The following is a 25065-nucleotide window of genomic DNA, read 5'->3' on the forward strand; positions in this document are numbered from 1 at the left end:
CCTCACTGGAGCTGCCTTCTGGGATCCCAGAAAGACCACCCTGGTCCCCAGGTCTGGGGTGACCTGACCCAGGTTGTCCCTGCAGCAGGACCACTGTCCTGTGGCTCTTGCAAATGGCCTGACCCTGCAAGCTGGCTACCTTCTCTGCCTTTGGCTTGCTGGAGGAATTCAGTTTTCTTTGCCTGACTTGTGCAGCACCTGTGGGTGCAGGGACGTCCTGCCCATGGGCGGCAGGTCCCACCAGGGCTGCGGGATGCCTCCATCCCACCTGCCGCCTCGGCTTCAGTGCCTGCGGAACCCTGGAGCTGGGAGGAGGGAGAGGTGTGGAGTGTGTGCAGGCATACCGAACTCCTCCTGTATGCTGATGGGGAGAATAGATTTATAACAGAAGTGACATTTTTTGGTGAGCCTGATGGATTCAATGAAAGTATGTCTGCACAATATATATATTTTTTTGGTGTAGCTCATTAGTAAACTGGCAGTGAGGTAACACTGTGAAGCCAGTTTTAATCCTGCTGGTTGGGCTGTCAGTGCAAGTGAAATTCACGAGAAAGGTGCCAGGAAGAGGAAATATTTTTTTAAAAATAATAAACATACATAGACTTTCTCAAACGCACACGCACACATCTAACCTTAACCTAATCTGCTTTTGAGAAGATAAAATATTTTCTTAGTTAAGAATTATTCCAGATTACTTGGGTTTTGGGGATATGATGACTGCTGAGGGGGTTTTAGGCACTGCAGTCCTGATGTCTCGATGTAAAGCAATATGATCTACAAGTCATGCAGCTGGACTGTGATCATGTCTGCCTCTTCAGCCTGTCAGTGGAGAGGTCTCTTGTTACAGACTGCTTCGGGAGATGCCACTTCAGTAGCATGCAGCCAGAAGGTTGGGAAATGAAAGAGAAAAAAAGTCTTTCTTACAAGGAAAACGATCGGTCAGTCTTGTGAATGGCAGAAGGTTAATATAATCTAAGTCACTGAGTTCGCCGCAGCCCTAAAAACTGAGCTGAACAGTGCCAGCAAGTCAGGTCTTACTTTGCCATTGAGAAAGGTTTGTGTTCCCTGGTGAGTTTTTTCAGTTTGCCCCTGTGTTTTCCTTTTTTCTTCTTTCTCCTTTTTTTTTTTCTTTTTTTCTTTTTTTCTTTTTTTCGGAGAGCAGATAGGCAATTTTACTTGCAATTCTTGCTTATGATTCCTAGCTGAAAGAGGAGCAGCCCTTCATGGAGAGAGATGAAAGACACTAGGAGTATTTTTCTTACATTCCAGTGTAAGCAGAATAGCAAAGTACATACCTGAGAAGTTTCCAAACACAACATACATCTATTTACATATTTGATTTCAGTGGTGATACATGATAACCTGGGATTTCATTCAAAGGATCCTGATGGGGATTTGAAAGGAGTTCTTCTTCCCTGAATGTTCACAAAATAACTGCTGAAAGCTGAAGGACCTTTTGTTGGCAAACTGAATTCATGGAGAACAGGAGGCAGAGAGGCTGGAGAGAGTTTTCTTGTGCTGAAAATCCTCTCTGTGCTTACAAGTATGGGGGTAAATTCCCAGCCCTTTTTGAAAGCAATGGGAATGTTTTGTCAGTGACTTCAATGGGGTGAAAACTTCATGGAGGTTTCAGAGATGCTTTGCTAACTCTGTAACGTGTTCTAATGCCTGTTGACAGATGCAGCAGCTTTCCTGTTAGCTTGCCGCTCATCTTCCCAGAAGAAAAGGATCTGTCAGCTCCTGTTGGGAGTGCATGATCATGGGCTTGCTACCATGGCATCTAACCCAGGAGTGAGGGCACATCTGGAGATAATGCCTTTCTCACTGTTAACACTGTAGTGTTGCATAAACAGCGGTGAGATTATGGAGTGTTTATGTTTGAGAGAGCGAGCTGTTGTGCTGTTTCTTTACCCCATATGTTTTCACCTGCCACAAGATTGAGATTTCTTTGTTGAGAAACAAAGATAATAGTATGGTTTGTGTTTACATTCCCTCTTGGCTCCTTTGCATGAGTTGATGTATAAATAGGACTTTGAGAAGAGGATAACTGAGGTCAGACCATTCAGACTTTCTAAAAATGTATGAGATTGGTATATGCTGAAAGATGGTGAGGAATGGAAAAATCAGCATTTGCTGCTCTCACAATACTCCCGAGTAATTAGGTTACCCCAATGAAGCAATGCTCAATGGCTCAAAATTTAGACCTGAAAATAGCTGTCACATGATGCATCAGTGTTGTTTGCATTACCCAGCCCCTGCATTTCAGCATGGAGGAAGGAAAACAAGCCAACAGCCTGGAAAGCTTTAAAGGCAAGCAGAGAGGAGGGTCTGGTGAGTTCACGTGAGGGAATTTTTCTTCAGGAGATTTCTTCAGCACAGAAAATGTCCACTGAATACCATGAACCTGAGGGGGACTTGCAGTGTTGCCATGTGAGGTGCTCATTTACCCTCATTTCCAGCTACTCCAGCTTTTGCAAATAGGCAAAGAGCCTTTCTTGCTGGGAGAGAAAGATCAGGCGTGGGGCTGTGCTACGTGTGCTGCTTTGTCCTGAGAGGGGCCATCCCCTGGGAGGCACTCCACACTCCTGTGTAAGAAATAGGAGCATTTGACAGTGGTCACAAGTCTGCCTGGGTTGGAGTTCTGATTTTGTTTTCCTGAAAGGGACCGAACAGTTTCCCCTTACATTGTAGCCAGAGGTTTCAGTGATTTCAACTGGCTTTTGATCCTCCTCCAGCTGCAGAGGTTTGGATCCAGGCAGTTGATTTAAAGCTCAGCGCTCAGTCTGACTCTTCTGTAAGTTAATACTCAGAGTTTTGTTTTATAGCAGAAGCAGTCTTCTGGGCAGTCCTCGCGTTCTTCAGAGTTGCAGAAGAAAAGTGTGCTTTCTTAGAGGAGTAAGTTTTATTCAACAGAACACACTCCCAGTACAGCCGAGTTTGTAAAGAACCGGGATTGTGGCTTGTAATTGCCTCAGGACTGCCCTGTGGCTGTGAAGTAGTAATAACACAAGTTCTTGCAATCTGTGTGCTGATTTACCTTGGCATGCATTTAAAGATGTTAACTCATGCATGCAGTCTGTAGTCCTTACTTTCAGGTGTCTTCCTATCCATTCCACAGGTGTTTCCTTTTTGTTCAGGGCAGCCTGCACAGGCAACTGATTTCCTCCAAAATAAATTGTGTAGCTTGTCTGGAAGGACTATGTATGTTTTTCTTAAGTATTTTTCTCTCGTTCATAAAACATTCAGATTTTCTAATCTTTGCAAATGAGCAGTGGATGGGGAGCAAAGGAGGTGTAGAGAGGTTAGGCTAGCATCACTCAAGCAATACACAGTAGTGCTTACAGCCTGTCCCTGAAGAGGGTTATTTTATGAGCATTGTTTTTTGATCCCACACGGGTTAGTTCTTGCTGCTTCTGCTGTCACAGCACATCACTTTTGTGGGGTATTTGTTCTTTAATGGTCCGTTCAAGGAAAACATAGGAGCTGATCACACTGACACCCTGCACAGACCACTAGGCCAGTATTGTATGGGGCGGTTAGACGAACGCTGGAGATGGTATGTGATATCAAAAGAAAGGGGAGGAGAGCTGCATAGGGGATTTGTCTGACTTTACTTTTTTTGGTATTTTTTTTTTTCCGGTGTAGCTCAGTGATTTGGTCTGTAATCCTGCAGATATATTTTTGAATTTTAATCATTGACATTTTCTACATACATGGCTACACTCCAGCTCACACAGACCGACAGAGAATTTTTGTTTTAGGTTGTTGGGCTACACCTCTCTGTTATTCACAGGAGAATGATCACATGGACTTTGTCTGAGGCTTTGGGTCATCTTCTCAGATAAAGCAGAATGCTCCTGCAGTTTTTCTCTTTGGTATTCAATGTGACTCTCCTTTGCATTTTGTGTGATGGAATAGCTGTGAACTTTTTTCAGGAAGGGTTCATTTGGGGAATCTGTCATAGCCCAGACATCCTGACTATTGGTGTTGGACCTCATAGGAGGTGAATAAGCATATGTGATGTTGGCCCAGCAGCGTTTCTTCATATGGTACCTGTAGGAGAGGGCGGAGAGGAGAAGCTGTAGCTGATTCTTCAAAGTAGCTCTTCTGTCTTCCTTCTTTCTAGCTGGTGTGGGTAGTATGGGGTTTTTTTCAGGCTAAATGATGTTTTGGACTGAAAAGACTAGTAGCCTCATGAGAATAATTGTGAAAGAGTGGCAGAGAGAGAAAGTCCAATGGAAAAAAGGATTTAAATTAGGGCTTTCTGGCTGATAAGATTCACTTAAATCAGACAGCTTAGTGATGTAGGAAAATTACAGCCCTTCTTACAGTGGTCTACAGGCCAAATTAAGGATCAACCAAAGTCAGTTTCAGCTGCAGCATGTAAATACAGTTGAGGCTGAACTTGCAACATGATTTGGCCAAGCCCAGGGAGAACAATTACAAAAAAAAAAGAAAAAAGAAAAAAAAAAAGGAAAAAAGGAAGTTTTAAATAGCTTGTATTGTTACAGCTTTAAAACAGCAGTGGTAGCTTTTCTTGGCAGGGTTTGATGCCCAGTATAGGTCTCATACCCAGCTCCAATGTACTAGTAGAGATGAAGTGACACAAATTAAGGCATATGTAATGAATAGCTAATTACACTCAGTGCCCTTACTATACCAGTTGCATTTTGACCCAAAGATGACTGCAGGATGTTTTTCACCCTTACAGAAATCAGAAGTACAAAATACAATTACATAAGAGTGTCACAGTCGACAAAACTCCAGAGCAATAAGTACCTTGAAGGAATTAATCATTTGGGTAGCTGGAAGCCAGACTACCGGATCACTATGCTGTTGAGGTCATAGCTTGGGCTAGTCAGCTTTTAATTCAGACTTGGTGAAGCAATGAGGAAGTAGCAGCAGAACCAGAAGGCCTTTGTTGGATTTTAAGTAAGGAACACACAATTTCATAGACATATCTTAAGAAAATTCCATCTTTGCCTCATTGTATCTATCTCTTCAATCTGGAGAACACCCTGGGTTTTTTTACTTTTCATATGTTGTCATAGATCTTAGTGTGTTTTTAAAGAGGAACAGCAAGTGGTTGAACAGTGGAAATATGTCACAAAATTTGGTAATTAGGTAATTATTCTCTTCTAAACCCATGCCCACCTAGACCTTCACTGGTGTGTGTTTTTTGGACCTGTGGACCTTGATAGAGAAAGTGTAGACAGAAAAAATAAAGGATGCATTTGTGCTATGTGAGCACTGCTAAGTGTCTTTACTGACATTTCTTGAGTCTTTGTGGCCATTTTATGGCATAATAATTTCATGTATGGATGGATTCCCTGCTACATATCAGAAGCTCACGAAGAGAGAAAAAAGTTAACTAATATAAGAAGGAATCCCTGAAACAAGAATATATCTTCAGGATTTGCTTCTGTTAGTGTAACTGCTGAAAGGAAGTCATGTTTAAAGAGCTGCAGCAGGAGTCCGTGTAGGAGTGAGGTTTTGGTTCTTTGTTTTTTCTACAAGGGGAATTGCCTCACTTTAAAATCCACTGGCTAAGTGAAGCTGTACGGAGGCTTCCCTGTGTGCCTGCAGGGACAGGTCCAGGGGTCAGTATTGGGGGTAAAAGAGGGAAGTGCTTTCAGGTTTCAGTCTTCAGTTGTTGTAATGCTCAAGGGTCATCCAGCAATTGGATCCCCAATCTGTTTTCTTGCTGATGAAGAAAGCTTTTTTCCTCTATGTATGCCTGTCTGTCTGTCTTGTTAAGTGTCGGCATATCCACATGCAGTAAATAGCAAGACTGAAGTTATCAGGAAATGTGGAATTGAGAACCATGCATGCCCCTTTGCCATGAATAAATTATGTATCTAGGGATCATTCAGTGGAAGATCCGTAGCTGCTGGTTCTTCACCATAGCATGGGTTCTTCACCAGAAATAGGTGCAATAGCAGACATTGTGTCTCACATTGCGCTCTAGGTGCACACATACCCTGTTCTGCTAGAAGAGCTGCTCCAGAGTCATTGGGCCTCAGCTGGAAACCTTATCCGTCATGTGTTCCTGGCAGTTTTTTTGTGACTTTCAGTGCCCTTTCCCTCCTCAATAGCAGATGGTTTATGACAAATAAAGGTACTTGCTCATTGGCAGCTTTGTAGGTAAAAACTGGAATACTGGAGTAAGTTTCCTACACTGCTTTTGTACCATCTGACTCTGAAAGCTTGCTGCAAGAGGCTGGAAGCGAATGTCGGAGTGGAGAGCAGCACAAGTGTTTCTGTCCAAGAGCACTGATTAGCTAATGGATGTGCTCATAACTTAATGTCACAGCAGGATAAAGTTTCAGAGCTAATGGAAAGCTGATGTACAACTGATTTACCTCTGAGGGCCAATCCCAGTTCCCAAATATAACCTGTAGGCCTCCATAATTTGGTTCACTGTATTTATATATCCCCTTTCATTGCAGAGAGGCAGTTTCCAGCAGGATTCAGCAGTCACGTCAGGGTCAGGAGGGGTGAGCAGAGTAATTATCCGTGGGCTTTGGGAGCCCAGATGCATTAAACAAGTTTCTAATTTCTTGGAGAGACTTCCCCTGGAAAAGAGGAGAGGATTTGTGACCTGAGTGTGCCTGACAGGAAGGACGGGATCCTGCTGGAAAGATGTGCCGGTACAGCTGACAAACTGCCCATCCTTCTAGCAGTCTTGCGCATGCTACTTCACTTACCATGGCTGGATGTCCTTAAAGGAAGCCTGACCTGGCTTGTGGCAGGGACCTGTATGTTGAGCAGAGAGTAAAATTCACACGGGGGAGAGACAAGGTCACATTATGTTGCTTGTTACAAAAAAAACCCCTTAGGATTTGCTATCAGTGAGCTGAAATCTAAACAGCCTAAATGGTCCTAATAGTTAGAGGGGTTAGGGAAGTTTGCCAGAGCATGGGAATCGTAACAACTGCATTTAATAACAATCAAGCTACTCATATAAATATTTGCATGTGCTGCTTCAAAGCCTACTACATGGTCATTCATGTACTGCAGTTAGAAAGATGAGGAGGGGAAAAAAAAAAAAAAAAAAAGAGGGCGAGAAGAAAAGGGCACTCCATGTTTTGTAGCTGCCGTAATAAAGAATGGGCAAAGCACCAGAAAGAAAAGAAAAAGGAAAAGAAACCCTCCAAAGTTTAATAAACACAAAAGGGAGTAAAAATAAATCTTTGGAGCATTTATTACAAGCCCTTGATGGAAGGATTAGTTTGAAGCTCTCAGCCTTTCCAGCGTGGGTGTATGTGTGAAGTCGGCCTGTCTGGCCTCTTCCAATGAGAAAAGAAAAGTTGTTTACATTTCCTAACTTGGGCTGCACATATAATTGATTTTTTTTTTTTTGTTTCAATAGCAGAAATGAAAATTCAGAGGGGAAAAAAAGTCTCGTTTGGATGCAATTGAACTTAGGTCTTTTCTTCGCCAGAACGAAAGCCCAACACAGAATAGCTGTGTCAAACAGTGTTTTGTTTCTCCTGAAATGTCAGTACACGCAGTACTTGTGAGGAAATCTGTGAAAATGCAGGGCTTAGTTCATCAAACAGAACTGTGGAAGGCAAAAATGTCATCCTTTTATGCAGGAGATTCCTGATTTGGGTAACATCTCCAGCATAAAACAAACTCCTTCCATTTGCACTTCTGTTTTAAGGGAGCTTGACTCCATCTCACTCACCTCCCAGCAGCAATGCCTGGGGGTCTGTGTGCTGTCCTGGATGGTCAGTTAGAGGATGTGTTCAGTCTGTCCTGTTGATGATGCTCCAGCCTGGAGCAATACTTCAGACTTGAGTATTTTGGAATAGGTCTCCTGCACCCTTCCTATTCAGTGCTTTTCTGCTCTGTCAGAGCAGGGCTGCTTTCTGTCCTAGTTGCTGGCACAGGAGCTTAGAGGATGCTGGATGTTGGACAACATCAGTAAGACGCACAGAAACCACAATGTCCTTATGCACTTAAAACACTCACATAGCAGAATGCAATTTAACCTGGCAGTTTGGACTGTTCTGTGTAAAGCAGCTAATGACGTTTCAGCTTGTTTGGGGAGTGGGGGGTGGAGGAGGAAGAAAAAAAGAGTAAAAAAGCTAAACTTATGATGCTCGATGTTCAGCAGGCTAGAGGGAGAAGCAGGGATGCTGCTTGCACCTTCTCCAACTGTTTTTTATAACTCTAGTCTCAACTGTACTGTGTTGATTGTGATTGCGATTATTACAGCTGGAAGTCTTCAGTTTTTTGAGGGTTGAATTAATGAATAATTTAAAGATGATAAAAATGGAATCTTTCATTGCATTTACTATTCCCTTTCTCCAAAACAAAAGAAATCTGTGTTTTCCTAGCTACAGGAAACATATTGATTTAATTCTACTCATTAATGATAATGGTTCAAAGAATACTTAAGGAGTCTAGTCTGTAGCAGGGTAACTGTGTTTGCACACTAACTTGGTCAGAGTCATCCTGGCGTCTACTGGAGCCATTGGGCCAAAACCAGAGGGGAGTCCAGAGGTATCCAACTGAGTCTGCATTGATACAACTGTCAGGTTAAGGTGGAGTCACAAAGAGAGATAAATTGCAGCATCTGTGATCACTTAAAGGCTAATTCAAAATTTTGTAGACTCCATAGGGTTCTTTCCATTCCCTTAAAAAAGTTGCAAGTCTCAATTCTCAGTCTTAATGTTGATTAATTTTCATGTAAACCCCAATTCTGCAGTCAGCCATTCTTTTTCAGAGGAAGGGCTCCAGCTGGTAAAAAAACCCACATTTTTTTCAGTTATCCTTGAATAATGCCTTTTCCTGAATTGACTTCCCATGGATACCATTGTAAATGATGGAATAAAGAAATCAAATTTCTTATGTGGGTTTTTGCAAGGTATCAAACAATCTTGTAGGAGAGATGAAACTCCTGTAAGACAAGAATTCATTCTTATTCATGGTGGGTGTCCCATGCCTGCCTTCCAGTGGAAGGTAAATACTCGTTCACTGTGTATACGAATGCACATATGCAAACACAAAAACATGCACACTGAAAGAATATTCCTTCTCTATCTTCTTCATATATGAAAGAGAAAAAAAAGCAAAGGCAGAAATGGATCAGGAAAATCCGTTCAGATACATATTCACAGATTTGTATTATACAGTTTCTAAAATATAGAAAGTGAAAAAAAGGCTGCAAATATAGCACAAGAAAGTTCTAGAAATAAGTTAGAAGCCAAATATAAATAAGACTGAGAGTTAAATAGGACTTTTCAATCTGAAGTAAAGTCAAGTTGGACAGGGTTCGTCTGTGCCAGGGCAAGTGGCTGGCTGCTAGTTTGGCTTGTCCAGAGGGAATGAATTGGTAGGTTGATGCCTCAAATAAATGACAGGGAAGGACAAGTTACAACTCATCTGGAAGCATCAATCTTATATATACATATTATTATGCCAAATTATATTCCTAGTAGGATTAGGTTTGGCTGAAGAACAAGTAGTAGCGTCAGAGTTTCCTATAGCAGAAAAGTAAGTTGAAGAGATTATTTCTCTCTTAGATGAGGATATAATCTCTGAACTGAGTAGCTTTTATAAGAATTTGCAAAATGTATTGTAATTAAGATCATCAGTGCATAAAGTTAAGCTTTTCTCAGAAGACTTTTAGTTGGTATTTTGAGACACCAGCCCCATGGCTTTTGCAAAACAACAGCATTTATCACGCCAGGGTAATTTGCATCCTTTTTTTTCTTTGAGTTCTTCCCACTGTAAGATTGTAGCAGTTTTCTGTCAGTAAGGCTGACAGGCAAGAATACTGATCATGATGCCCTGGAGTTTATTTTTGAGCACTGCAGGTGTGAAAATTTGAAAACCTTTTTTTTTCGTTTCTTTATTTAAATGGGATCATAAGGAAGCCTGGGGCTTCCTGTTCATATTTATACCTCTTACCCATTTGACCATACTGAGGGTCTGCTTTGGGAAGTACTCTTTCAGAGGATTTTTGTAAAGTATTTTGCAAACTTGTCCTCTCTCACTTATAATGCATCTACAGTTGAGGCCAAGATTATTTCTTTATAATCAAAATTTTCTCACAGCTAGGATTACTTTTAGGAATTTTTACCTCTGATCATTTGAAGAAGAGGTTTTGGCTCAATTATGTAGAGGAAGCGTGTTTCTGAATTTTGTGAAGACAGAATAAATTTGCTTTATTCCTTGTGTGACTTGTTTTTGCTATTTATTCTGTAGGCAGTTTGAACTTGGAATTATTCAAAAAGCTACAACAAACTGGTTATTAAATATTTAGCTGTGAGTGGTGTTCCCTTGTGTAGCCAGGAGCTGCTGCATTGCTCAAAAGTTCTGGTAATAGCAGCCAAATATTAAATATTTGGAAGAAAGTCTTTAATATGTCTTATTGATATGAATAAATATTATTAAGGATTTCTTCCAACTACCTTTAATCATTAGTAGTTAGAAACGAAGGTAAATGTACTGGACTTGCGTTCTACCATTTCTTTACACAGAAATGATAACTTGTGTGTATTGTATCCATTAAGAATTAGATATCTTCCAGAAGAAGGTACTTTATTTGATCGATAGATGCCTGGATTAATGGCCTGGATAGCCGAGGGAGGCAGTGGAGCAGCAGGCCTTGCTGGGATTTTGGGCAAGGCCTGGATCTTCCATGGGTGCTGAACTGCTCACCTCCCTAATGTTGAGATTGTCATCTCTTGCCACTGTGTGCTGAATCCTGAGCTACGTGACTAGTGGGAAAACTTCATGTTTTGTGATAATTACCTGACATCTTCCTGCTGGCGAGGTCCTGAGGAAGCCAGCAAGCTTTGCTTTCTCAGCTGAAAATACACACACAATGCAATGGTCCTCTTTCTTTTTTCTCTTTACCCACTCCAGTTTTCCCACTGTAAGAGAAAAGGAAGTTTTTCCTTTGGTTTGAACAGAGATTTTTATCAGGGCCTTCGAGTTGTTTGGAATCCCCCGGGAGTGTGGCTGCGTTGGTGGAGCAGCAGGGGCAGCAGGGCAGGCGGCAGGGCCTGGGGCAATGTGGAGGTGCTCAGCCTTGCACGGGGGTCTGTGGCGCACAAGGAGGAACACACACTTCTGAAACCTCAACTGATACGTTTAACATGTTTAATATTTAATGGCTTGAGTCCGTTTTTCTGGTTTTCTTGCTTTCCCCCGTTATATAGTGAGGGGTGGTCATGTTTATGGCTTTCACAGCTTCCAAGTGGTCAAAATTCATGTAATTCCATTTATAATGTCTACTATCCACTTGTCTTTTCCCTCCTTTTCTTCTTCTCTTCCTGCCCATGTCACTATAATCGGAATGAAAATATTGTTCTGGTGGAATCCTCTAATAACTAAATACAAAACTAAATCTGAAGCTGGCTAGATGCTCCATATTCTAGGGGAAGCGGACTTCAGAGATGCGCAGGTTGATGAGCTGCTGTTACCTGTCATCTTAGCAGATCCCTGTGAGCTCCGTGCATGTCTGAAGGCATTTGCCAGATACCAACCACTATGATTCTTTCCCCTTTTATAAGTATCTGGGATTTTCCACCAGTATGTTGAAAGAGGAGAGGTTTAAATGCATGACCTGAAATAGAGCTGGAAATAGTTGTTAATCTCTGTTAATATGGTATTCCCATAATCAAACACATGTGGAGCTGGTTGTTTTTTTGGTTTTTTGGTTTTTTTATTAAATTGTTAATAATATTAAATTGGCCATTGGAAACTGAATCATGCTACAGATATTTCCCTTACTGAGGCTGTCTTGTATTACACTGTTTGACAGAACAATGTGTTTTATGATTAAAAAAAAATAATAAAATCACACTGCCTTCTTGCAGATGCCATCCCGCCGAGCTATTACAGCCTTTATTTCCGAATCGTCAGATTTGACGTCTCAGCAATGGAGAAGAATGCCTCCAACTTGGTGAAGGCTGAGTTCAGGGTCTTCCGCCTGCAGAACTCGAAGGCGCGGGTCTCGGAGCAGCGGATAGAGCTGTACCAGGTATGGTGGCACCTCATGCGCGTCAGCTCCCTGTCTCTCTGCAGCAAACCCACCTTGTACGTATCTAGTGGAACAAATCACGAGGAGAAGCGGTTGAGTCCCATCTTTTCAAAGCAGCCTCTGATTTCCCATGCCTTTCATAGAAAGGAACTTTATTGAAAAATCACATGAAGCTGAGATGTGCAAACTTTTTCTAGCAATTGTGCCTCAGACTCCAGAGTTTCAGCATATAATATTTGACGTCTGTTCTATCCCCTACCAAGTCATCCCCAGGATCTCTGTCTCCCAGCACCTGGTCTGGACTGTCGTTTATGCAGAAGTCAAATTCCTACCCTGGCCTGTGTTCAGCAGAAGCCTGCTAACCATTCCTCGCAGAAATGGCAATGTTAATAATTGAGTTTCAAAGCTTCGTAGTTTCAGACCTGACTTCTGTATAGTAGTCCAAGGATTGAGGCAAGGGAGTGGACAATTCAGGGATCAAGGAGTGAGGAAGAAAATGACCCCTTGACTCCCTCACTCCTAAGTGTTGGTAAGATTGATGTAAAAGTGCATTGTAAAAGTGCATTGATCCCCTCATTGATTCGGTTGTTGCTGCCCTCAATAGCTATGCCAGAGCACTGTCCTGGGTTTGCAGCACTGTAGAGTTCAGTTCAAATCCAGTGGGTACAAATTCAAATTAGTCTTCTCCCTTACTTTCAATATTCACCTCCTGCTGCCTGGTCTGGTCAAGTGCAAGCCAAACCTGGAGCAGAGACGGGGGCAATTTGAGGTCACATGCTCAAGTAGGAGAAGTGTGATTCCCAGTTGAATGTGGTTCAGGTCCACAGGTGGTTACTGGACACTTGACTTCATGACTGTGATCTGACTGCCTTCCTTCCCAAGGACAGGCTGGCTGAAAAGTTGAGTAAATAACGTCTCATTAGTTAAAAGAGCAAGTTAGGAACATTCTAATGAGAGTCACTGGTGTCAATTACATGTAATAGCCATCAAACAGAATTACACAATAAGTCCCTGTGATGCTGCTACACCAGCCTGTTGAAACGATTGTATGTTCTGGGCTTGACCTCACTGTTCAGACATCTTAAAAGAAGTTGATGGCATCTCTGGGCTTTCTGTTGTTCTACTTTTGAGAGCTGTTAGTCACCTGAAAGGAGTACAGCTGCGGTTGCCTGAGCTCAGTTCATTGCCTTTCTGCGTTTGAGGAACGTGGGACACAAAGGGTTCAGTGGAGGTATGGAAGAAAGGGCCTTTGCTTGGCTGGGATTTTGCCTTGTGATGAGAAACAGCTGGAGCTTATTTGAGAGAGCCTGACTCCGGCAAGCCTGTACCCATGGAAAGGACTGACACCTGCATCCAGGGCAGGTACTTGGGTCCTTTAGATAAATATATAGCTGGTGAGTATGGTAGTGGTTTTTTTTTTTTAGGCTGGGTGAGGCATACCGAGAGAAGTGTTAGGTGAGTAATCAGTGCAGGTTATTGTAGGATTCGGTCTTTTCTCCAGCATGTAACAGGCAAGCCAAAGGCAGCAAGCTCTGAGTGTTTGTGCCAGGCATGGTTTAGGCGTGTTACTTTGCTCCTTTGCCTGTGGAGTGACAGGCTGTCTTGGGAGCATTTCCCTTGCAGAGCACCTGTTAAAATGATAAGAGCTGCCTGTTAGTTCCTCTCTCTGCTTTGCTTACTTACAAGTTCCTGTAGCTGCCTTAAGCTGGTTGTTTTCTTGCCCCTTTGGTCATATTTATTTCTTGCAATCTTGTATGCAGCTCTCCCCAAGACCTTGTCAGGGAGGTGTTACAGCTCTGTGATGGCCAGTCTGAACTGCACAGGTTCCTTGCCAGCAGCTCTACTGTGAGAGCATCAGAGTACCTAAATACTGCTGCATCTGCTGTCCATCACAACGCCTGGAGTTAGCAGGCAGTGTTTAACAGGAAAAGCAAAAGCAAGGAGAAATTGAAGGGGAGGGACCCGTGATCCTGAGGGGTCCCTTCCAACTGGAGATGTTCTCTGATTCTGTGACGTAGATAGAACAGTGCTATAGAAAGCATCCTAGAACTTAGTTTAAGAATTTTAGAGATTAGAAAGAAGATCTAAGATGCTGACAGTGAGGAAGGATGGGTAGGAGGCATTGGTGCAACAGTGATGCTAGAGGAGTTTCAGGGCTGTGTAATAATATATTGATAGTGCAGATAGGAGTGTCTAGTAGCGGAGGAAAGTACAAACGTGGGTGGTAAAAGAGGAGAATGAGGAAGATGCTCATTTTAGTGGAAGTGGGAGAGACAAGTACATTCTGTAAGGGCTGAAGACTTACTCAGGTGTCTTTGCTTCCAGCATGAAAAGCCATGCATGGAGAGTGAGCCTTGCAGAGGAGTTGGCATGTGCAGGCACCGCTCCATGTCCATGCATAAACACTGCTTCCTGTCTTGTGAGATGTGTGCTGGGCTTGCCAGGGCTGTTGTGCCCAGAAGGAACAATGTGGTTTTTCATCTTGCATAAGCAACATTTAATAATTAGGTTGTTTGGGGGTTTTTTCCTCTCGCCAAGTGTTGGGTTGCCTAGTCTTTGGCTTTGTTGAGATCTTCTTGATAAGGGTTTTTGAAATTCTTCTCATACCTGCAGTTTCAGGGAATGGTTGTTCCCATGTCCCCTCATCTTCCTCAGTCAAGCAGGAAGAGAGGAGCAGAAGTCCTCTGGAGAGAGTCAGAGCTCTCTTGCGGTGATTCACTGTGAAAGTGGCCATCCCTGAACACATGGAAGTCTCCTAACTGCTCTTCAAGCACTTTCTGATTTATTCCGGTGGCAATTTAGTGGTGATGTATATACCACTGGTGCAGAAGAGACAATATTACTCTGAAGGACTGTTTTAGGAACAGCTAGAGGCAGATGTGCAGGGTGAATGGAAAAAATAAGCAAGCAGAATATAAATATTTTGTTTCTCCTCCTGATTCTTTCTTTGTGTGGTCCTCTGACCTTACAGATCTACCCCTTACAATGAAAAAAGAAATGCAAGACTGCACCTTTTCAGCTAAGCTTTCCTTGGGCTATACTTGGCTGCCTTTTCCAAACCACATCAGAAAAGGACTTTGTGTTTTCCTGCAGCCCTTGTTTGCACTGACTCTGGGAAGGCAGTCTGGGACCGCTTGGTGTGGTGAGCCAGGGCCATGGCCCCTCGCTCCCAGTCCTCAGTGCAGCAGCAACAGGACCCTGTTTCCACCTCAGAGGCAGGTTTGGAGCAGAGAGCACCCCACTGTATTTATGCTGGGAGCAAGTAGTTGTGGATCTGTTTGCCAGGTTTGCTACCCCCTAGGTTTCTATGGGCAGTGGGTCCTTAAGATTAATTCTCACGGAGGTGTCCTGGATGCATCCACGAAGCCAGTGGGCAAGTGGTAATCCACAAGAGCAGAAACAGTTTCTTTAATGTCTGTTTTCACCCAGAGTACTTATCTTGGTATTTAAGGATTAGGCAACCACATCTGTGTGTTCCTGTGCAGATGGGAAGCGCAGTGCACATATTAAGTAGTCTTAGGGTGGAAAATAATAGAACTCACAGAGCTAGGAATTAAGTTTCTTTCATAAGGCTGGTATAAAAGCTTTTGTCTCTTCTTGGCTCTGCTTAAGTGAAGTTACAGAGAATTAAATTCTTTAAAGGCACTATCTTTTCTGTTGTTTCTTCTGCCCGAAAGGGAGAGTTTAATCTGCTGGTGGTGCTACTGATCATCAGCACATTGGAGAGTGGGAAGCTGGAGGGAAGGAAGTGGCCTCAGATGTGTCAAGTGCTCTCCTGCACTTCTGCTATCCTTCCACTGCACCACGTTCACTCAATGCGCTTCTCAACGTGCACCAAGTTTTCAGAAAATATTAAGAGGATAAACTACTTTTGGGGGAAGGAGGAGGAATAATATTAAATAAACAAGTTTTAGCATCGTCCAGTGGCCCTTGCTATGTTTTTAAAGATTTATGCCAAATGCAGGCTTTATTGGAATTTGATCAGATAAAGCTCAGTTGTTATGGGAATGTCTTTGTTCATCAGTTTTCTTGCCTGCTTTGAAGACTTCATCACATCTTTCTTTTATTAAGGTGCTTCTGTATTTATGAATAAAGTCCCTGCACCCTTCAAAAAAACCCTTGTCTTTTATGAATAAGCATTCCAAAAAATAAATAGGCATCACTGCAAAGCTGGATGCATGGAAACCCTCACAGGGTGAAAAGCTGTCATTCAGAGAGTGTTGTGGCATTGTTTTTAAGGTATTTTTATTATGTACAGACGGCCAAACAATAACAACTGATAATTACTTCCTATGGAAGCAGTGCCATGTTTTGTTAACACATCATAAAGCATCACAAAAAATGCAGCCGCAGCGCTGGGTTTTATCATCATCGTTCTCCAAGGCTGCTGTGGGTGGGGGTACCTGAGAGGCTGTGGATGGGGAGGACCCATACCACAGGATGTAGGAGAGCTCAGGGTTGGAGCAAATGAACGGCACCAGGTTAAAGCCTTAGGGGGTACATCAGACTGTGGTGAAGAATTTGAAGGAAGCAGGAGCAGACCTTTGGTCTTTCCATGTTGGGGAGGGCCCAGGCCATGCCGAGGGCTTCTGTGAAGCTTGCTTAGGGTCTAGGAAGAACCATCTGCCGTCCAGGCAGTGGTAACCCCCATTTCTTTAAGGGCCTCTCTACCCGCTTGGAGGTATGAGGAGGAAGATGTTGTGGAACATATTACCCCATTATGAGTCAGATTTAAATTTAAACCACAGTCAGTTGTTCAAATACTTTCAATTCAGACAGTGTTTTGTCTTGTTTTTCAGTTAGGGAATACATTTAGAGCAAGCTACTATAGATTTGGGCCAAATCTCCGTGGTGCAAATCTGAGGCAATTTACAATGACTGCAGCAGAGCTACTCCAGACTGATCTCCGTATAATCAGGAGCAGAGGGACCTTGCTCTCTTTTCTTGCCAAAAAGTGCCGTCTCTAATGCCATGGAAGAAAATACCAGGAAGTAGGATTTGTGGCTGTGAGCTGGCACAGGATGTCTGTATTACAGATATCACCTGGGGCATTTGATTTTAATTGACTGCTGTTGCTGTGACCCACATCTGAAGTAGTATATTTGGATCTTACAATTCACGTATTGCTATCCTGAAACCAGACTCTCGCGATCTGAAAGGTTACAAGGTTATGTTAAACAGTAAATGCACAGTGGTCTCTTTGAAGTGCTAAACTTGGTATAAAGTGTGGACCTAATAACTTTCTACTCTTAATAACTTTCTACGCTACCAACCTCCTCCCCCCAGTTCCCCCTCAGCAACAGCTCACAGCTCACAACCAGAGGAAGTTAATTTGCAGTATATTTTCGTCAGATTGCTGCTTTCTTGTTCCAGAATTCTATTTTTTTTTTTTTTTTTTGGGGGGGGGGGGTGGGGTCAAAATATTGTATGCCTTACTAAAAAAAGTGAATATGCTGGAGACGATGTATAGAGTACCTTTGGCAAATAATCTGAGAGTGTGGGTGAAGGGAAGTATTTATCGCTGTGTCATATTCACTGAGATTTGAGAGCTTGTCTCAGATGCAGCCACCTCTTGCCAGGAACAGAGCAGTTATTGAAGACGACTTGAAGAAGTATACAATATCCCTGTTAGCTACTGGCAGGAGCCAGTGTGTACTCCCAGCTCAACACTGCTGTGTGTAGAAATGTGGGGCACTGAGCTAACAGATTTGTTGAGGCTCGTGTTATAGGGATTGTAGGAATGCAGGACATGGGTCAGAAACCAGGCACTAGGTTTGGGTTCCTGCTTTTTGGGCTGCAGTCTGGTGGGGTAGCCAAGCCCACATTACACTGGGACATGGGCACGTTTCAAGCAAGCACTGCAGCGTGGTAGCTACTGGGCTGAGGAGTATCGGGTTGGCTTGCTGGCCTCGCACTAGGAAGCCCGTTGGATGAGGGGAAGGGAGTATTGCTGTTCTGAGAACATGTAGGAAACAATGTGAAGCTTTTTCAGGGAGAAGCCTGTATAAAGAATAGATGATGGAAGAAAATGGAGGAGGACAGAAGGTGGTTTGGGTGGAAGCCTGTAGGTGGTGGGAAGAGAAAACCACAAGAGAATCATGACTTACGGAAAACAATGCTGGCAAGAGGAAAGGAAGAAAGAGGAGTGCCTTGCAGAAGAAGACAGCATTTAGAAGAAGCAGTAAGTCAAAAAATTCAGATAGCAAAGAAAGTTGCATGACAACACGTTGCAGTACAATGCATGTGAACATGAGATATGGCTGTTAGGGACAGGACCTAGGAAGAGAAAGGGCTTGGGAGATCTGTCTGTAAAGAGGAGATGAATACAGGACTACTCTGCAGGATCTAGGGGATATGGCTAGAAGAACCCACTCTGTTTTTGTTGACTTTGGCTCCTCTTTGTTGATATTTTAATAAAACATAATGTGCCTCTGGCAAGTTAAAGCTAAATGCTAGATAAGTTTACAGGATTTTTTTGTTTTGCCTCATTTTATGTAAAATCTTTCTTTGGAGCTATCTTAAATTCTCCTAAACAGCAGGAAATTGCAGTCAGTATTTCAGAATCTTCCAGGAGGAGGACCCCAAACCCTCCGTTCTTGTTTATTGCTTATACAATGCAAAGTCTTCCTGCCTGCTTAAACGTAAGTCAGACTGAATGGCTTCAGGGCTGTATCCCCAGCTTACACTGCACATGTATCTTCAGTGGCAGGAGGAAGACCCTGCTTGGGGAACAAATGGAGAGGAAATCCTTTCTCAGGATCCATTCTCTTCCCAGAGCTCATCCCCTCACCACAGGGAGATGCAGTGAGTTAGTCACAGTGATTCCATTACACACTTGACTTCCCCTCCCTTTTTGACCTGTTTGAGCTGCTCATCTCTTTGCCCCCCTCACACTTCACCTTCTTTTACCTTTAAGTGAGTAGCAGCCAACACTGTAAGAGAATCCTACTGCAGCTGTAGCACATCCAGATATAAAAGGGGTTGGGTTATGCATGCAATATGTTCTTTTTATTTGCAAGTTTGCATGAAGAACGTGTCTGGCAAGTTCTGAGCAGATGGATCTGAGCTGTGGGGTTTTTTTTAAACTTTGTCAAGTACTCCATACCTTTGTATTTTGGCAGGAACTCTACATCTCATATACTAGTCTCTGAAGATTCTGCCTTCAGTTTGAGCCTGATTCAGAGACCTTTACAAGTAATGGAAAAGCTTCCATTGATAAGCAGGGGGGCTGTAAAGCCCTTTTTACTCCATAGCGCTGATGGCGCTGAATTGCTGTTTTGCAGAAGCAGTTACAAGAAAAGCTTGAAAATTCGCACAGAGAATTTTTGAAAAAATACAGAGTCAGTCTCCTGCACTAGTGGTGATAAGTAGCTAAAATTTTGATAAGTAGGAGATTCCCAATTATCTGGCAAAAAGGTACTATACGGAGGCTTTGCACTTTACAACATACGTATAATGAGTAAGAAACTAGAGAGGTTTGCAACAGAATTAAATGTTTGCTTATGCTTGTATCCAAGATAGGATCAAAGACCTCAAACACAACTGGGCAGTGAGAAAGGACTGAGAATTAGCACGGTCATTTTTTAACTTTAAGCTTCAGAAAGGGCTGGATGAAGTTCCTGAGAGCTGTCTGAGGAGACCTTTGAAATCTGGAAGCAGGCAGCGAGTGAATCTTTCAGTAGGGTGAATAGTACTTAAGAATTTGGAAAACACAAGCGGCTGCATGTGCAGCCCTTGGGAATCTGGTTATTCTTCTGCAGAGGGTTAGGCTGGAGTCCCCTGCAGGTTTCTTCTGGTTCAGAAGAGGTTATTCTAAATGGCAGTTTCCAGCCATGACGTTGTGCATAGCTGAATTTATCTCTGCTCTGATGTTAACCGGCATTAGCACATCATTTACCACTGGATCTCATTGTTTGGACCTATTTACTTTGAGCTCACAAGTACATGTCGGGTTATTTCCATTATTTTAAAAGGCCCTTGAAGTTCCAATGGAAACCATGGATAATGACTGATAAGTAAGAGAAAGATTAGTGAGCCTGCCAAGATGTAATACACAAGAACATCGCAGGAGTCTGAAGTAAGAGAGAAGAGAAGGGAAGGAAGGAAATTATTAGGGAGCCAACAGCATCTGGAGAGAGGAGATCAGGCAGCGCAGAATGAAAGGAGAGGAAAAACAGATTAATAGCAGGTTTTTACAAGATAATGCCATATTTACTGCTATTCAGTGATTGCAGAAGTCATGCTGGCTGTCAGCAGTGACCATCCCAAGTTCCAGGGCAATGCAAGCAGGCAGAGTAGGCATTTTTAGGTGGCCGTATGATCTTACTATATTTTGAAAATTCATCAACTTGTTTTAAGAAACCGTAAGTCATCAAAAATATTTCGTAACAGTTGGTGACTATAATTCTCAAACCCAGCTGTAAAATGCCCCTGTTATTGCTAAAGCTTGGCCTTTGATGTGTGTCTTAGGGTTTTCTTGGCGGCAGCAGATGTATGTCATTGATGCATCAGCCTGTGTATTGTCACTGCTGAACCACATTCAGTTTTTTGTTTGTTTGCTTGCTGGGGAGGTGATGAATTTATTAGCCAAAGCTATTTCACTGTAAATTATACTTAATTTTCCTATTCTTCTGCATTTGATTGTGGTAACTATAGAAGACTAAAAGTAGTTATTGGCCAGACCATCAAATCTGAAATAAACTAAACAAGTTGCTGTTCTGGAGCTCTAGTTATTTGAAAGAACCAGTGTGTCTTTCTGTCATTTTTTTTCCTTTTGAGTGCATAATGAGTCATGAAGATGGGCTGTTCTGGCATCTCCTCTCAGTGGTTATTGTATAGAATACATCCACTAATGTGTTCATTGGGTTATCCGCAGCTTTAGCTGCCTGTATATATCAGAATGGGAGTAGGCAAAGGAAAATCTGAGCAAAATAATTAAATTTCTATTAACAGAGTCTTGTGTTTTGGAGTATTTTTGGTTTTGTTTTATAATCAGTATAATTACACTGACACCAAATGCTGCTGCTCTGCTTACATCAGCCTCTGATATGCCCCATTTTTAAAAGAAGCCATGTTTCTGATGATTTTGCAAACATTCTGCTTTGTTTGTTATGATGAATGGTAACAGTGTTCTCAGTGTACTTTACAGTTTATAAATACAGACTAAGGCAATCCTTGCCCTTATTTTTATATTCAGAACTGTGTGATGGTTACTTGAGGGTATTAGTGTGTGCCCATAAATAAACAGTATCATCCTCCAGTATTTTAATTAAGATTTCAGCTACTTGATATTTAAATTAAAAAAAAAAAATGTATCAGTTAATTCTCTCCAGCTGGTGTGAAAAGTAAGCATAGCAGGTGGCAGAAGTAATTTATAGAGATCAGTATTTTATGGAAACTCACTTGTCATTCTTCTAAAAGCAGTTTGTGACGAAACTAAAGCTTTCCACCACTGAACACCCTGGTCATGGTGATTTGGGATATGCTTCCAAGATAGCATCATGATCCAGCTTCCTCTAAGGGATGAGGAGGAGCGCAGACACATCCCTAGCAGCCGCGCAGAGGGTCTGCCTGTGAAGACTGAGCAGAATGCCTTTGCGGAACCAATGAAGAGTAGATTTCAACAGCATTTATAAAATACCAGAAATCTGGCAGGCCTGATGAGGGTGGCATGTGAGTGCTGTCATCACTGAGATCCCCAACTGGGCTTCCTAAACATGTGTAGCTGTACAAGCACGAGCAATGCTTTGTTTGCATCTGGCTGCTTCATGAGCCCTTTCCTGCGATTTAACTGCATTATTCGTATGTTCACATTTGTTTTGCCTTGATCTGCTGACAGTAGCTGCATGTATGTAATATCTAGAGGTCAGTCATGTGTATTTCTAAAATAATTTGTCCCCAGGTGTTTTTGAGAAGGATCAGAATAGGAAAAAAATTGATGAGAGGGGAAAGGTTAGCAGAGGCCTTAGAAAAAGATAACTAGAAGGCAGGGCTTAAGTGTGCAAGATACTTTATCAAGAAGAAATTAACAAGCATTTTGGCTATTTGATTTCCTGTGAAAGGGAAGAATCTCATACAAAAATAAGGTAGAAGAAACCAAATTGTTCTTAATTTAAAGCATTGCTACTGAATGAAAATTACTCTGCATACTAGGCTAGAAGTATGCTGGATAACCTTTTGGTAACACTTCTACCTATTCAGCTCATCCCCACATAATGTGATCATATGCATATGTTCCCTGCATAATTCTTTATTAGAAAAGGCAGTATTGCTTTATCCCTCTGTTGAAAGTGAGGCCAAAGAAACAGATATACCTGGAAGAACATCCCCATGTTCAGAAGCTGCAGAAGATTTGCACAACCTGAATTTTGAGTTTGTTGATTTTTTTTTCGCTTGTGTGTGTGTGTGTGAGAGGGTGTGCATCCTTGCACCTGCACCCGTGAAGTTGTGCATCATCAGCTACTTGTGCATGCGGGTGTTTAAATTTTTTGCTTGTAAGTGAGGCAGGTGAGGTTGTGTGTGTGGAAACTCTGTCTCCTCCTTATGCAAGCGATTGAACCTGTCATCTATACATGCAGGTGGTGGTACACAGTACTGCCCCCACCCCAAAATCCCTACCCATCCGCATCATGAGCCACAGGCGTACCAAACTCTTTCTGCCTCTTAAAGAGGGAGTGTTTGGACATGATGCCAGAAGGAAATGAGAAAAGATTAAAGGGGAAGTTTAACTCAGTCTTCCTTCTCTCCTGTGTTTGTTTTGGGTTTCCCGCCACCCCCCACCCCACCCCCACCCCCACCCCGCCTTGTCTTCTATTAATATTTTCAGTGCACTGCAAACTTTTGCACACAGGCCTACTTGTTAGACCTTCATTTAGCTCCTGCAGATACAAGTTGTGCAGCAACATTTCTGGGAACAGTGTTTGATGTGGTTGCGATGGGTAAGCATAAAGGTAAGGCTGTGGTTACAGGCAAGGCAAAGCAATGTTTATAGGTAAAGGTAATATCTCTTCTAAGACGGATCAGTATAGTTGGAAGACGTAGACAAGCTTTCAAGCACAAAAGCTGCAAGGCATGGAACTTTTTTGCAACTAAACTGGTTGATCTAGTAGGAAGAAGGTATGGGAAATAGCAGAAGGGAAGTTTTTCAATGGGAATATAGGCTGGAGGGTGTATTGGAAGAAAAATGTGTGTTGCTGATAGGGAAGGCAAGACCAGAAATGTAGTGGAGAGTACGAAGAGGCAAACCAAAGAGGTAAAATGGCAGAGAAAACATAAAATGCTTATTCTCTGTAATAATTCCTAGAAGGCTTATATGAAGAACATTTTGTAGGTGTGAAAAATTCTAATAGATGCCTACAAATAGGCCATTTCATGTAGAGTGCAATGCTTCGGTGCGGATGGAAGCATAAAATGCAGTGTGGGAAAGGAAGCAAAGAGTCCTTCATCAGGTTATATTGTGGGAGAAAAGAGTCTGAGGATCCAGCCTAGGATTTTGTCATCCGTTAACTTTGCTCACTTGCAACAATGTGAAAGAAAAAGAAGAAAAAAATGGAAATGTTGAGTCTGGAAGATAATTCTTACCTACAAGCAATCAGGTTGTTAAGATAATACATCACCTTGACGCTATAAAGATACTTACAGTCAGGCCAGGAGAGGGAGACTGAAGCCAGGTGTGCTAATTTTACTAAGTATGGCACTCATCACACTTAACAGCCCTTTGTTTAAGAACGTCTAGTGCCTGTTTAGCCCATGATGTCAATTGTGGAAATTATGCCATATTTAGTTTGTGGATTTTTAGTTCATTCTTTATAATTTTCTTACTGGACGTGCAGCATAAACAACATGGAGAGAAGTCTTGCTTTCAGGTGTCATAGATAGCGTAGTATGGATAATGTCTAGCTCTTTTAATCCACAGTGCCCATCCTGTCCCACAGTGTCCTGTGATTTTGAAACCTGCAAACACTTTTCTCGTCCTTCAGTTCATTGTTGAGGATGGTTGTTCTCTGTACCATCGGATATATGCAGTGATGGTTTCTTGTACTTTTACGAATGCATTTTGTGCCAGATGCACACTGCCAGCCCTCGACTTTGTCTTTTGGTAGCAATGGGATTGGGATAAAGACATCTTATTTTGGATACCAAGGCACAGCTGAGTCTTCAGAACGTATCTAAGACCAATTATAGTTAACATCAGGAGATTGCTTTTGGCACATTACTTACTTTTAGATCCTTACATCTCTGCCAAAACTGAGGTATGCAGTTTCTGGAGTCTTTGGAAAGATATGACTGTGCAGAAAGGAAGAGAAATGAGCCAAGTTCTTCTGTCCCATTTGCCTCACACACACACACACCCCCGCCCCAGCACATCTTTGCAGAATGACAGCTGCATTACATCCTCAGAAACACTTGAGTTGACCTGATAAAGACCAAAGGGAAGGCAAAGTTATATTTGTACTTCTCTGGGACTTTCCCAGCATTGATTACTGATTCTCTCATCCCTCTGGCACTTCAGAGCAATGGTAGTCCCCTTGCTGCTGCCAGACTCTCTGTAAACAGTTGTTCAAACACTTTGAAGGTTGCCTCATAAAAAGGAGTCCCAATGTTCAATGTTTCAGTGACCTCAGCTTCTACTGGAGAACTCGGCATCGCCTACTAGGGGCACTTAGCAATTTTCTGGACTTGAACCAACATCTTGTGTCTTGTTGCTAAATGTGTTGATCAGAAAGAAGGCAAAGAACTTGTCATGCTGCTGTTCTTCTCATAAGACAAATGTTACTGTGGGAACTGCACTGCTGGCCTTTGAGAGGTCCAGCACTCCCTTGAAATAAAGAGGGAAATTCTACACGTAGTGCAGATTCTGGCCTTTTCAAGCCTGCTTTTCTGTTTAATTATAGAAAGCCTAATTTTATCATGATGACATAATTTCACACCTCTTTTGAAATATTTTTCTTTACATGTATTATGCAGTTTCACCATTATTTTATTCCAGCAGCATTTGCTAGATGTCAGGTTGGTGTGGGCTGAGAAAATAGGAGGAAACAATGAGACATTGTCAGTTTTTCATT

The 25065-nt window shown here is 42.4% G+C and overlaps 1 protein-coding gene across 9 annotated transcripts in view; it reads left to right on the plus strand.

The window, feature by feature from the left end:
• The window catches only part of TGFB2 (transforming growth factor beta 2), a 110276-nt gene that overhangs the window by 30226 nt on the left and 54985 nt on the right, over nucleotides 1–25065 (plus strand). For all 9 annotated transcript variants that reach the window (XR_013931492.1, XR_013931493.1, XR_013931494.1 and 6 more), the window contains exon 2: nucleotides 11838–12001. Coding sequence is in view for 1 of the 9 variants with exons in the window: in XM_080408557.1 (XP_080264683.1) it covers nucleotides 11838–12001 (164 nt within the window). In the remaining 8 variants the exon portion in view is untranslated. The remainder of the gene's footprint in view (nucleotides 1–11837; nucleotides 12002–25065) is intronic.

Source organism: Falco punctatus, assembly GCF_963210335.1.
Source record: "Falco punctatus genome assembly, chromosome: 12".
NCBI lineage: Eukaryota > Metazoa > Chordata > Aves > Falconiformes > Falconidae > Falco > Falco punctatus.